We start from the raw sequence: 15,854 nt of genomic DNA, 5'->3' as shown, positions 1-15,854 counted from the left end.
CTGTCCGCTTTGGGGACAATCAGGAGGCCTGAAGGCAAAATGGGCAACAGGTGAGGCATGGCTTTGGCACCCTTAAATTCAGTGGGATCTCAGAATTCCAAAAGGGCAGATCACTTGACATTGCTCAGCTCAAAATCCTCCAACAGCACAGGATTCTAGGAGCACACTTGTATGATACTAGAATGGTAGATACATGTTACTGTACATTTGTCCAAACACATACAATGTGCAAACAAGAGTGAACCCTAACATAAACTATGAACACTGAGTGATTATGATGTGTCAATGTAGGTTCATCAAGTGTAACAAATGTACCACTCTGGTGGAGAAGGCTATGCATGTGTGGGGATGGCAGTATACAGGAAATTTCTGTACTTTCTGCTCAGTTTTGCTGTGAACCTAAATAAAGTATTGAAAGAAACAAACCCCTCCAACAGCTCTTTACCTCATGCAGATTAAAAGCCAAAGTATGTGCTACAAGGCCATTTATAGTCTATTCCCACTATCCATCGTGTTACTTCTCTGCCCTCATCCTTGCGTTCTCATACTTGTCAAACATGCTCCTGCCTCAGGGCCTTTTCACTGGTTGTTTCCTCTGTCTGGAATGTTTTTTCTCAAGATACCCACTTGCTAACTCCTTAATTGCTCTCAAATCTTTGTTCAGTGCAGCCGACCCTGTCCTCTGTTTTAAGTTCCAACACGCCCCCACCCATACACACACACTCTAAATATCCGTTTTTGTTTTTCTAAAGCACTTATACCCCTCAAATATTAGATAATTTAGTTTATGATTTTATTTATTTTAATATATTTTATTGATTTCAGAGGGGAGGGAGAGGGTGAGAGATACAGAAACATCAATGATGAGAGAGAATTATTGATTGGCTGCCTCCTGCACGACCCCTACTGGGGATTGAGCCTGCAAGTCGGACATGCGCCCTTGATCGGAATCGAACCTGGAACCCTTCAGTCCACAGGCTGACGCTCTATCCACTGAGGCAAACCGGCTAGGACTGATTTTATTTTTTACTTATTGATGGTCTTCTCCCACTAAAATATAAGTTCCAGAGGGCAGAGCTTTTTGTATGTTTTATTTCATTGCTATATCCCAAGCAATTACGATAGTACCCAGCATGTAGTAGGTACTTAAACATTTGTAGAATGAATGATTGATTGAATGAAAAAATGAGTGAATGAACAAACCCAAATAGAACATTTAATCCAACCAACTCCTGGTTCAGATGGGGAAAAAGAAGCCCAAGAAAAAAGGTGACTTCTCCAAAGTTGTATAGGATGTCAACACCAGAAGGGGCACTAGAACTCGGACCTGATGACCCTCTCACATCAGCAGACTTCCCACACACTAATGACACAAATATGTGGCCAAAGCATTTTCCACAAAAGATAAGTAACCCACAAAGCTCAATCTATTGCTTCTGGTATCGTTTGTTTGTTCTTCCTCCTTCCTTCCTCCCTTCCTTTCCTTCCTTCCTTCTTTTCTTCCTTCCTTCTTCCTTCTTTTCTCTTTCTTCTGTCTTCTCTCTCATTAATCCTCACTTGAGGATATTATTCTATTGATTTTATTTATTTATTTATTATTTATTTTTTTATTAAGGTATTATATATGTACATATCTTACCATTGCCCCCCTATTTTATTGATTTTATTTTATTTTTTTATATATTTTATTGATATTTTACAGAGAGGAGGGAGAGGGAGAGTTAGAAACATCGATGAGAGAGAAACATCGATCAGCTGCCTCCTGCACACCTCCTACTGGGGATGTGCCCGCAACAAAGGTACGTGCCCTTGACCGGAATCGAACCTGGGACCTTTCAGTCCGCAGGCCGACGCTCTATCCACTGAGCCAAACCGGTTTCGGCTATTTTATTGATTTTAGATAGAGTGGAAGGGATGGAAGGGGGGAAAGGGAGAGAAACATGGAGCGGTTTCTTCCAGTACTCCCCACCCCACCCCGACAGGGATTGAACCTGCAACCTAGGTATGTGCCCTGACCAGAACTATCAAACCTGCCACCTTTTGGTGTATGGGACCATGCTCCAATCAGCTGAACCACCCAGCAAGGGTAGAAATTTGATTATTCTGACACCAACATAACATGCAGAATGTGGACTGGCAATGGGTCACAGCCAATAACAGGAAGGAAAAATAAACTACAGAGTGGGGCAAAAGTAGGTTTACAATTGTTTGTATGAAAAATGACAATACAATAAACTCTCATGTACTCACAACTGTAAACCTACTTTTACTCCCCACCTCCAGCCCCTGCATTTAAGTAGTACCAAGACCGAAAAACAAACCCTGATTCTGTGCTGAGCCGGAATTTAAATGCAAATCAACTTCTACATGTCACATCAATGTTCTAATCCAGAAATTGTAGTTGAGGTTTATCAAGCACTGTCTGAAAGTGATCAGGTTTTTCCAAATTTTATGTATCATGTCTGATTTAACTGCTTATGCAAGTTAAAAGCCTTTGCCCTGACATTTAAAAAAAAAAATGGTGGTAACTCAACTTTACCACCTTATTTGTAAATGTACAGTTCAGTAGTGTTAGTATATTCATTGTTGTGCAACTGATCTCCAGATCTTTATCATTTTGCAAAACTGAAACTCTATACCCATTAAGCAACCACTCCCCATTCCCCCCTCCTCCTAGCTCTGACAACCACCATTCTACTTTCTGTTTTAGGAGTTTGACTACCTTAGATACCTCACATAAGTGGAATCACAGAGTATTTACTCTCCTTCCCCTTCCTTTTGTGACTGGTGTATTTCACATAACATAATACCATCAAGGTTCATCCATGTTGTAGAATGTGTCAGGTTCCCCTTCCTTTTAAGGCTGAATAATGTTTCATTGTATGTAGTATATACCACATTTTAAAAGATCCATTTATCTGTTAATGGACATTTGTGTTGCTTCCATATTTTGGCTATTGTGAATGCTATGAACATGGGTGTATGAGTATCTGTTTGAATCCTGCTTTTAATTCTTTTAGATATATTACCTAGATGAGGGATTGCTGGGTCACATGGTAATTCTATTTTTAGTTTTTTGAGGAACCACCCACTTTCCAAAGCAGATGCATCATTTTATATTCCCACCCATCATGCGCTGTAACAGCCATCCTAATGAGTAATTTGCCTTGAATTTTTTTTCAAATATATATTTCTTTATTGATTTCAGAGAGGAAGGGAGGAGAGATAGAAACATTAATGATGAGAATCATTGATCAGCTGCCTCCTGCACACCCCCTACTGGGGATTGAGCCCGCAACCCAGGCATGTGTCCTTCGCCGGAATCGAACCTGGGACCCTTCAGTCTGCAGGCTGACGCTCTATCCACTGAGCCAAGCTGGCCAGGGCTGCCTTGAATTTTTAAACTGTAGAAATGTGCATAAAATAAGTGGGTATAATTTGCTAACACTTAGAATAGTATCTGTTAGAGAGTAAACTGTTAAATTTGTTAAATAAATGCACAAATTGCCAAAGTTTATAAGCTGGAAACAGTCTTAATTCTGTAAGTTATATGATTATATGATAATGGCTTTAACAAAGCTTTAAGTAAAATACTGCGTAAGTACCAAGAAGAGGAAACTTAAGCCTTAATGGAAGCCCCTCTTGTCCATTGAGCTGCACAGGTAAGACTTTACATAGGAAACAACATTCCATACAAGAGGAGCATGTTAAAAGTCACAAGTGGTTAAAAGTAAAAATGTACAAATTCAGTACATTTGTACTTGAAGCCAGTGCTGGCTGTTCCAAGTGAAGGTGGAATTTTGTCTAAATGTTTTATTTTTAAAAATTTGATTTTACTTCTTGTAACTGTTTTAAGAGTGCTTAAAGATTCGTATGTGTCATGCTGGTTTTTGTAAGACTGAATTTGATCCCACCATTCATATGAGGAAATGAAACACAAAGAAGCTTATGACTCATATCTCCAATTCCTACTGTCAGAGGCAGAGCTAAACTGTAACTCAAATCCAGAGTTTTGTGCACTATGAAGGCCAGCAGAATTTCAGCAGGTTTCATCACCCATTTTTTAGCCTTTTAAAGTTAAAAGACTAGGAAAAAGAATGGTATAGTTGCTTTGGTAAAGTCTGAAGTCCCCTGCATTACTGTGCTTTGTCTTTTCCAAAGTACTTTCATGGGCACCATTTCCAAATACTGTTACCTTGTGCCTCCTCTGCCACACATCTTTCTTTTCTTGAACAAGAGCACTTATGTTCTGGTTCCAACAGCTTCTCTCGCACTGTTCTCTAATGAAAACAGTCTGCAATGTTAAATCCCAAGTCCTAATCAAAAGTGTTCAGACTAAATTGGAAACACACTATGAATGCAGGAACACTATATTTATTAGGTCAATAATTCATTTTTAGCAATACAAGTACAGAATATATCACAATGCTGGTTACAAACATACTTAGTATGGTTTAATGGTTACAAATAATGGTGGGTACTACAAGTTTGTGATAAGAATGATATGAAAGGTCATTATGACACAATGAAGAATTGTCAAAAAAAAAATCTATCAATGACCTTAGATATTTCTATAGAAATTATTGTGGCACTATTAGTGGGGATTCTCATGTAAAGAATTGTTAGTGATTTGCTTTTAATCATTTTATTAAGAGCTTTTTATTTTTAATCTGTTAAACTAAAATCCCCTGTTGCTTAATAAAGTATAAAAATAGTACTGACCTGGTAATATTTAATAAAATGTAGCATTCATTCACATCATAAAAGTAGAACTTAATTGAAAGTTTTAGTTACCATGGCAACATATCTTCCCATAAAAGGAATATACATAAATGAGTAATGTTACACAAATGGTACCTGCAACAGTTATTTAGTGATCCAACATTTAACTTGTGCACCACAAACGAAGTTTTCTAGATATCTATATATAGCATATATTTTTAATCTTAAATTTTACTTTTGAAAAAATGTACACTTCAACAAACTCACTAAGGCCACTCATGCTATCGATACCTAGGATTGCAATTAAAGAAGGGTATTATTTAATAAATCCTAAAGTACACTCCTTCAGATCACCAACAAGGTACAACCAGTTTTCTGCCCAAAACATTCCTGAGATTTGTGGACAATACAACTATACTAGTGTTCAAGCTGGAGATTAATCCAAATGTCAGATTTAAAAAAAAGAATTTCCTAGCAAGATCTGAGGTTCTCCAAAGCCAAGAGATGAAATATACATTAATTTTAAAGTAAAATGAAACTCTTAAAAAATTTGCACTAATTATAAATAAGTGTTTTTCCAGTAGTAACTTTGCTATTCAGAAAAAAGAAAAAAACAACAACAAAACACAACAAGCAGTTTGGAAGCATCAAGGCTACACATTCTGGGGAAAGAATAAATACCAACTGACAGTTAACTATACCTGCTACTTAGCAAACAATTCTTTCAAAAGTATGGCCAAAAGCTTCAATTATGTTTTAGGCATGTTTACTGTTGAGTATTTGCATTAGAAGGAGCAGCCAAGTGGCAACAGTTATTATTTATAAGGTTGCAGTCTCTGTACTCAATCTTCAGCATATTATGAACTCTTCCCCAAACAGCCTAGAAGCAAAGGTCTTTGTCAAATTTTTTTATTTTCAAAAATGAAAGCATATTGGGATTACTACGAAGCAACCGTGAGTTCATTCTTAAGCAGAGACAGAGCTTTGATATGGTAATAAGGGTCCTAATGCTTTGAGCAAAGTCAGTTTTGGGGACCCATAAGAATAATGGTCTAAAAAACCCATTCGGCTCCACTAACCTGGATGCAGAAGTGACTGACCACCTGGGTGGCACATGAGTGTTACAGAGCTCCCTGATGCACCCAACTTGAGTAGCACCAAACTTTAGGAAAAAGACTGGGTAAGAGAAATGAAAGTCAGAGAGGATGAGACCAAAGGCCCCTTTTTAACATTACTTTGAACTTCCAGAAAAATCTTTTAAGTTGATCTAGGCTTCCTTACACACAATCCTACCACATGAGAAAATTTTATGAGAGCTATTGATTATTGTGAGATAAATTTTCTTTTCTTCCTTGGAGATTTTTTTTTTTAATTCTAGAAATTATGGTGACATTTACCTCTCTAACTTATTCTAAACATTCCACACTATAAATTATTAGGGTATTATTCTTCATTAGAACCATAAATAGCATATTAAGTTACATCACTAACGGAAGATGACAATCTCTTTTCTCAATCTAGAGTATTTGCATTATATCAAAGTGCTTGGATCGACAGAAAACTACATTAAAGTAGTGATAATAAGGGAAAACTGCCAATAATGATTTTTACTTTTTAGATAAAACTGGCTGCCACTTAACATTATCATGCTGCGATCCTAGGCTCCTAGTATCATGTTGCTTTATCACAGAATATGAGCTAAGTTAAGCTCAAACTGAATGAGGCCTTAAGTCATTTGCTTGATTTTATCCTAGGAAATGTTATATGTGCACAAAACCCAAAAATATAGGTTAAAAAAAAACTTCATATGGAAACGTAAGTTTCAAAATATTTATTGAAAAACAATTTACCATGACATTCCTATACCACAAACATACCACAGGACTCTAAATAACCAACAAAAGTATACAAAGCCTATCCTGAAAATATCTTTGGAGGTATTAAATATATAGGCCCATGAGGATAGAGCTGAGTAAACTTAAAAATGTTAGTCCTTGGTCACACAGACTATTTGGTAATTAATAAAGAGGTGCCGCTTGGCATTAGATTGCAATTAACTTGGAGGGGGGAGGTGCAGGTGTGCCAATGTACTCTTTTAGAAATTAGAAAGAAAACAATTGAATAAACAGGTTTTAAAATCATGTAGATATAATCTTAGGATCTGGGCTTGTTTAATCTCATTAGGTACCTCCCCCAATCAATCGCCTGCCGGGGAGTTAAAAAATACTGGCTCATAACTAACAAGACTGCAAGTAACAGTTTTAAACAAGGTTATATTCGGGAAGTTCAAAAAGTGTTTAAAATCAAATTTATCTGAAATCTCCAATTAATTTTTCTGTATTGAATGATGGACAGTTTAGATATTCCCCACCTCCCACCCCAACATGCATGTTAAAAGAAAACCAAAATTCAACACACATCCACTCACTCACAGACTACCCCAAGCAGTCAGCCAGGGATAACATCTCTAACAGCCAAGTCATGGACCCCTGAAAATAGGGGGGAAAACCCTGATTCTTAACTATAGAGACACTAAACAGGCCACTATAATAAGAACTGAGGTAACAGCAAAAGACCATTTTGTTGCTTGGATTGCTACATGTCACACTTCTCAAATTTGAATATTACCTCAACATTAAACAACCTGACTTATAAAAAAAAAAATAAAAACCCAATAAACAGAAAAAAAAACAAGTTAGTGAGATAAACATATTAGAAAATTTTTCCATTTGACTCTTGAATTTCAAATAAAATGACCCAGGTGTACTAATATGACCTAGTTGTACCATCTTTACCATAAAAAATGAAAGATTTCTAAGACTTGTTTATTTGGGGCATTCATTTTTCTATTAATCCCTACAAACCATATAGTAACCTAAAATTCTCATCCGGACAAGAGAAATTTCATGACTCTTAGCCAGTATACTTGTTAACCGCATTGATTATTAGGGTAACATTTAAAATGAGGGGGATGGATGCAGCAGGTATTATAGACTTTCTTATGGCATTGCCATCTGTGTACCTTGACTAAAGCTATGCCACTTAAATTGCCAAGTTTGGTGTCTATTACATGAATATAATTTTTGCATTATCACTTTTCATTATACATCTAAGTGAAATCATTCTACCGATAAAGGTAAATGCAGGGGCTAAAATAATAATCTAAAGCCTCTGGTCCAAATAACCCTTTAACCCTTCCTACATTAGGCTGGTCCTTTTTAGATCCTCCTGGTCCTGTTAGCAAATGTTATAAGAGCATCTTGCATTGTTGTACCAAAAGAAAAGAAAAACCAAGAGTTAAAACTGCTGGCCTATCAGCTTTTCTATTACTTACAGATCAACACTGGTCCAGTACAGATGAATCTGACAGCCCTTCCCTTGTCATAGAGCTCTGGAGTGGCTGTATCCACTTCTCTGGGTTAGGTAGCCAAACCCAAGTCAGGATGTCCCTCTTCTACTAGTACTTCCGTTAATTTTCTATACTGCATATAAAGATTTCTCCATGAAATTTCTTTATAGTACAGTATTGAATACCTCCATAAGGAAGAATTATATGTTAAAAAGTTGTTGAAATCATCCTTACATAATAAGAATGCAACTCTTAAACTCTTAAATAGTTTTATTAGGGGTTCTTTTTTCCTTTCAGGCTTTCTGCAAAATTATTTAAAAAGAAAAAAAAAAATTCCTGTTGTTTGTTCTACTAAGTTGAAAATATGGGCCAGACTACTTATACATGCGGTACATGCGGAATATAACTGAATATATGCTTATACCTACGGACACTCTGTAAGATAGGGATCACCCAAATAGGGTCAATGGACTGGACCAGTGTTTCAATGCAAATTCCAGCCCCAAAAAACAACATGGTTTTGATTTCACAGTATGAATTCCCTGGAATCTGGGAAAAGGTATATTAGTTAACTGAGGTCATGCCTCAGCAGCTCGGTCCCTCAGCATGCTGAGAAATCAGAAAGGACTGCACCACTTCTTCAGTGGACTGGGGGCTGGTATTGACGTCTTCAAGAGCATCGGTCACTGAATACTGTCGATCTCGCAACCGGTTCCAGTTAGACAGAATATTGTGATATTCAAACACTTTCTCGTAATTTCCAATGGAGTTGTAAAGTTTAATGAGACCTCGGTAATCATATTCTAGTCCACTATAGCCTTCACCAAAAAGTTTCTTCCCTGAAAGTAACAAACAAACAAACAAACAATAACACACAGAAAGAAAAGAAAAAGAAAGTTCATATAAGGAAATAACAAACAAGTTTCCATAAGACAACACGAGTTCAGTTCTTTAAATAGGGTGGCTTGGTTTTTATTCCCTTGAAAGGAATAAATTCATTTCTTGCAGCAGTGCTTACCAATCCAGTCCTATCCAAAAGTTAGCTCTAAGACTTTCAAATTTTTTTCTGCCTAAAGCAGTTGGTTTCACCAGAATAAAATTTCATAGTTTGAAAGACTGATTTGAAGAGATCTAAAAGTCAAGAATAATAGCAACACCTTCAACGATAGAAAAATACATATGCAAAAGGCTAATCACTATAGCACACTTTATGATTGCAAAATACTAGAAACAAATGAGACTAACCATAGTATATCCACTCAACGTTATATTATGCATCTGTACACAAAGGAGGAAGCTCTTAGTTCTCTATGAGTTGAAATGGATCAACTCATAGAGGATATTGTTAAATTTAAAATGAAAAAGCAAAGTACAAAGGTACTTATAGTATGCTATCTTTGTGTTAAGGAAGGGAAAACAAAATATTTATGTATCTGAACATTTGTGCATAAAGATACACAGAAAGGGTAAATGAGAAAATAATGAAATTGGTTACTCATTACAAGTGGGTGAGAAGTGGGTAGAGAAATTTAGGGGATATCACACATCTATGAACATATCTTTCTCTATATAGTTCTAACTTTTAGAACATTAATATTTCACATACTCAAAAAAATTTAACCAAGTAAATAAAGATAGGGGAAATGTTATACAAACATAAACAATGAACCTAATTATGTTTAAAATGAATAACTTACTCTGACTAGGTGGGGTGCAGAAGAATAATAACCCAAGTAAATTTTGAAATATTCTGAGTATACTAAAGAAAAATAAAACTAAAAAACTATTGAATTCTAATTAGTAGGTTTGTTTTTCATAGTACTAAAGGTTAACAATTCTAAAACTACTTTATGTGTATTTTAGGGCTGAGCAAGTAAAAATATTATAGATAACGGGGAATCCACACATACAAGAGATACATGGTTTGACAAAGGTAAGCACTGCAGAGGAGAGAGGACAATCTTTTGAAAAAAGTGGTCAATTGGAGTGCTGTCCAGTGCACCAAAAAGGTTGTGGGTTTGATACCCCCCTAACCTAGGCTGTGGATTTGATCACGGTCAGGGTGTGTACTGAAGGCAACCGACATTTCTCTCTCACATCAATGCCTGTCTCTCTCTCCCTTCCTCTCTAAAAAAAAGTCCTTAGTAGAGGATTAAAAAAAAAAAAAAGGTTCTGGGGCAACTGTATATCCACACTTGGGGGGAGGGGGGGTGGGGAAGAGAAGGGTAAGGAAAAATTTGATCCTTACCTCGCACAATAAAAACACAATCAATTTCAGGGCTATAGATCTAAATGTGAAAGGTAAAATAAAGTTTCCAGAAGATAATCTTCTAAACTAATATCTTCATGACTTTGGGGTAGGAAATATTTCTTAAACTGAATACAAAAGATGCTAATCATAAAAGAAAAAAACTAATATATTTGATTACATTAAAATCTAAAACTTCTGTTCTTTGAAAGGCGTCAGTAAAAAACAAGCAGTAGAGTGATCTGCAACACATATAACCAACAAAGGACTTGTTAAATCCATATTATATAAAAAACTTCTATAAACCAGTAAGAAAATGACAAAGAAGTCAATATAAAAATGGAGAATTTGCCCTAGCCAGTTTGGCTCAGTGGATAGAGCATAGGCCTGTGGACTGAAGGGTCCCGGGTTCGATTCCAGTCAAGGACACGTGCCAGGATTGTGGGCTCAATCCCCAGTAGGGGCATGCAGGAGGCAGCCAATCAATGATTCTCTCTCATCATTAATGTTTCTCTCTCTTTCTCCATCTCCCTTCCTCTCTGAAATCAATAAAAATATTTTTTAAGATAAATAAAAAATAAAAATGGAGAAGTTCTAATAGGCACATTAAATAATGATCACAGTATCTTATTTTCTGATATATAAGTCCAAACTGGAAACAATCCAAATGTTCTGAAAATCCATTAACAGTAGAATGAATAAACAAATGATATACTTATCCAATAATATATTATTATAGCATTGGAAATTAACAGACAATAGTGATTGGAACAACATAGATGATTTTCATTATTCATGTTCACCAAAAGAAGCCAGAGATATAAAAATATATGTTATATGATTCCATTAATACCAAGTTAAAAAAACAGGTAAACCTGATCTATAATTAAATCCAGAGAATGGAGGGGGTAATAATTACACAAATACTTTAATTTTTAAAATAACTATTTTTGCCTATACTTGATTTGTGTCATACTTCATTCTGGTTTCAACATCAATAAATCATATTTAGCCAAAACCGGTTTGGCTCAGTGGATAGAGCGTCAGCCTGCGGACTGAAAGGTCCCAGGTTCGATTCCGGTCAAGGGCATGTACCTTGGTTGCGGGCACGTCCCCAGTAGGGGGTGTGCAGGAGGCAGCTGATTGATGTTTCTCCTCATCGATGTTTCTAACTCTCTATCCCTCTCCCTTCCTCTCTGTAAAAAAATCAATAAAATATATTTTTTTAAAAAAATAAATAAATCATGTTTAGTAAAATGTTCCAGATGATTTTTGGGAGGTTTCTAGAAAAACTGGGTAGCTCTAAACTGATTTAAATCTTGGTAACAACACTTCCCTTATACAATATATAAGGTATGTTGATCTCTAAATCAACTGACCAAGAAAATTATAAAATAACATACCAATTGCTATAGATCGCAAATAAAGTTTCTCAGCATTTTCATACTGATTCATGTCATAATTATATAAAGAAGCCAGATGTCCCACTGAAAGGGCAACTTCATAATCTTCTTGACCAAGAAGTTGCTCTTTAATCTGAATTGCTTTGATATGCATTTCTTCAGCTTCCTGAAAAAAAAAAAAATTAAGCCATATAAACCATTAAATTGTGCTTTGCCTTATTTCAACAATTCTTACCCAATAAACAAGATTCTTCTATGCTCAAGAGATTTTATGGATGTCATAAGGTAATCAGATCAGAGAATATACTATGTTATTCCAAAAGTTAACTATGGGAAGCATTAACAATTTGGGGAAGCTATGTACATAACCTAATGATAATAATGATAGTAATAACCTAACTGATATATAAATCAGTTCTATGCCAAAAATAACAAGAGAAAACTTGTCCTGGTAATAAAAAGTTGTTAGAAGAAAATATCATCAAAACATTATAAAACGAAAATTATTTCAGTTAACACATTCTAAAATTTAACTGAACCTTGTGAAGCTTGAAATTCCATACGATAGCATGTTGATTTATACAGAAGTACATTTTATTTTTTCGAGTTATGACAATTTTTATTCTGACAAATTAAACTCAGGTTAACTGAGAAATAAGTAGATTGAGTTTCAGGTAAAAAATAAATGTCTTAGGCAGGTTCTCCCATCCTTTCCTCATTGTGACCCTAAAATGGACATTAAGAATTTATAACCCAGCCCTAACCGGTTTGGCTCAGTGGATAGAGCGTCGGCCTGCGGACTGAAGGGTCACAGGTTCCATTCTGGTCAAGGGCATGTACCTTGGTTGCGGGCACATCCCCAGTAGGGAGTGTGCAGGAGGCAGCTGATCGATGTTTCTCTCTCATCGATGTTTCTAACTCTCTTATCCCTCTCCCTTCCTCTCTGTAAAAAAAAAAATCAATAAAATATTAAAAAAAAATTATAACCCAAAATTCTAAGAGAAATTCAGTAAATTTTATCACTATGATTAATAATACTTGCAATATCTGACATTTCTTGCATACCCACTATGTGCTAGGCATTCTGTCGCTTGCTGTAACTCAACCTACCTAAAAACTATGTTTTAAGTCTAACTATAGCATGCATATTAGCCTTTAGGACAGCCGTGGGCAAACTACGGCCCGCGGAGCCGAAAGAGTGGAGGGTTCTCTTGCTCTCCCATCCGCTCCTTCACCAGCAGCAGTGTTAACATGGCAATGTCGGGAAACACGGCCGCAGCTCCTTCTTCTGAGTGGGCGGATTTATATTTGCCCATTCAGTAGAAGGAACAACCTCTCAGTCTTCCAGAGGCTCCTTGTAATGCCCACGGACGCGTCCCCCGACATCACCCTGGGAATGCGTAGACACGTTATCGTGGTGATGTAGGGAGACACGCCCCTGGAGAGCACAGTATCAGAGCATTAGCTAAAAAGGAGACCAACAACATTGTTCCCACTGAAGTTGATGTTTTAAAGACCAAAAACCTTTCAACCCAGTCTACATTGCCATCTACATCTACGTCCCGGGCATAATTTGGAAGTTGCACTAAAGAAAATGTTTAATTTACTGTTTACACATTTTGTTCTTTTCTATTTGTTTTAAATTATTTTATTATATTTAAGTTTAATTTGAAAGGCTTTTGTACCTTTCCTTTGTTAGGCAATTTTATTTTGCCTTTGCCATCTTCAATAAGGTATGTTATTGTGCTATGATTCCTCCATTTTTTGAAGTTTCAAATTATAATAATTAGTGTTTACATTCTTCTTGTTAAAATGTTTGAAATGAATAAAACTATTGAAATAAAAAAAAAAAGACCGTACCCTTTTATGTAATGACGTTTACTTTGAATTTATATTAGTTCACACAAACACTCCATCCATGCTTTTGTTCCGGCCCTCCGGTCCAGTTTAAGAACGCATTGTGGCACTCGAGTCAAAAAGTTTGCCCACCCCTGCTTTAGGGTTTGATATATTTCTTATTTTTCCAAGATCTGGATTTTTGAAACATTTATATTTTAACTATGTTGCTTTATACTAGATATTTCCTCAAAATTTTTCCAGTTTTTTTTTTTCATTTTTATTGTTGAAAGTATTACATATATCCCCTTCCCCCCATATATTTTCCCAATTTTTAATGAAATAAGGTATGGGTAAAATAAATGTGTACTTTATTATTTAAGATTATGCTTTATTACTTTAGATTATTTAGAGAAAGAAAAATATAGTAAAACACATTTCTACCTTAAATTTTCTCATTGACTGATAAAGTCTTCCAAGGTTTCCATAGTGTTTTGCAGTCTGGACATTGAATTCCCCAAAAGCTTTTTTAGCCAGTTGGAGTGAAGATAGGTGCAAATCATGAGCTTCTTGAAGCAGCCTCTGTTCAGTTTCTTTATTATGACAGTCAATTGCAATCTCCTCTAAAATAAGTGCTGAAGAAGAAAGCAATGAAATCAGTGTACTTTCAAACCATCTATCAGAGCTAATCTGAGCATATAATTTAAAATTAAATGCATATATACGTGGATATAGTTTAAAACTGGTAAGAAGAAAGTATTCCACTTCACTGGGGGGGAAAAACACAGGTTTCTTTTTTTTTTTGGGGGGGGTCATTCAAATTTAAGAAAAACAATGGTGTTTCAAATTATTTGCAGAATTAATTATTGTGCTAGACTGTTATACATTGCCAGTATGAATTTGTTTTTTAAAGGAAAAGGCAAACATTTTAAAGTTATGAAACTGTGTTGAGGAGAACCTAAGCACAGTTGAAAATTTTGAAACTACACTTCTATAAAATATAACCTTTAATCAAACACAACAGAAGAACTGGTTTCCTTCTACTCAACCAACCAAATCAGGTATGAAGATAGTTCACTTTCAAAGTCACAGTCAAGGTTTCAAATTTCACTTAAAGCCTTAAAAAGAGTCTTTTACCAGGTAATTTTATTTCTAGGAAAACTGGCCATGTGCACAAAAGTAAAAGAGATTTTGTTCACTGTAGCATTTTTAAAGAACAAAGGATTAAAAACAATATAAAGATCCAAAAACAGAGGTGAGGTTAAAATATCAGAAAAAAGGACATATACATACTTGTACTAACAAGGAAAAATGTTCATAATAAGTGTAAAAAAAGATTATAAAACTAAGAAAAAAATGTATTCATTTATTTTATTATTGAGGGCAGAAAAAGTCTAAAAATATTTCACCAAAATGTTGCTTCTGAGTTGGTAAAACTTCAGGTGACTTTATTTTTTTCTCTTTTCTATATTTTAATTTTTGACATTGATCACATATTACTTGTGTAACTTTTAAAATGCAAACTGGTGCCCAGGCAATATAGCACAGGGGGAGAATCCACCCATGAACCAGGAGGTCACAGTTTGATTCCCAGTCAGGTTACATGCCCGGGTTTCAGGCTTGATCCCTTGTAGGAGGTGTGCAGAAGGCAGCAGATTGATGATTCTCTGTCATCATTGATGTTTCTATCTCTCTCCCCCTCTCCCTTCATCTCTAAAATCAATAAAAACATGTTTAGCCTGGCTGTGGTTGCTCAGTGTCGACCTATGAACCAGGAGGTCACATTTCAATTCCTGGTCAGGGCACGTCTGGGTTGTGAACTCGATCCCCAGTGGGAGGCGTGCAGGAGGCAGCCAATCGATGATTCTTTTTTATCATTGATGGTTCTCTCTCTCTCTTCCCTTCTCCCTTCCTCTCTGAAATCAATAATATATATATATTTTAAATGTTTAAAAAATAAAATAAATGCAAACTAAGAGGAAGGAAAAAACCCCGTTTCAGGATTAAGGTAAAATTTATCCAACATGCATGGAGTTACCACATGGGTGACCTAATTATGTTGGCAAAATAAATGCCTTAAATGCTTGGTAGTGATTATAGGAAAAGCTAGAATAAAAAAAGAACATGGTATTTGTTAAGAGTCTTGAAACATTAAGGATAGTGATACGCAGCAGGAGAATCCTGCACTATAAAGCTGAAGGCATGTGAAAAACCAATCTTCAGTTTGCTATCCATGTTACTGTGCAATAATCCTTCATGTTATACATGAATGAATGCATGTAAATAAAGGAAGGGA

The 15,854-nt window shown here is 35.7% G+C and overlaps 1 protein-coding gene across 1 annotated transcript in view; it reads right to left on the bottom strand.

The window, feature by feature from the left end:
• Positions 1-4,358: 4,358 nt before the first annotated feature.
• Positions 4,359-15,854, bottom strand: part of APPBP2 (amyloid beta precursor protein binding protein 2) — a 54,041-nt gene continuing 42,545 nt past the window's right edge. Inside the window, exons 11-13 of the mRNA XM_080678673.1 lie at positions 14,003-14,193; positions 11,723-11,888; positions 4,359-8,910 (exon numbers count right to left, since the gene is read on the bottom strand). Of these exons, the coding sequence (XP_080534799.1) occupies positions 8,657-8,910; positions 11,723-11,888; positions 14,003-14,193 (611 nt within the window). The 3' untranslated portion in view covers positions 4,359-8,656. The remainder of the gene's footprint in view (positions 8,911-11,722; positions 11,889-14,002; positions 14,194-15,854) is intronic.

The sequence above is a fragment of the Plecotus auritus genome, assembly GCF_963455305.1.
Source record: "Plecotus auritus genome assembly, chromosome: 7".
In the NCBI taxonomy this organism is placed as follows: domain Eukaryota; kingdom Metazoa; phylum Chordata; class Mammalia; order Chiroptera; family Vespertilionidae; genus Plecotus; species Plecotus auritus.
The sequence above is the reverse complement of the archived record's forward strand: the minus strand, read 5'-3'. Positions and strand labels throughout refer to the sequence as shown.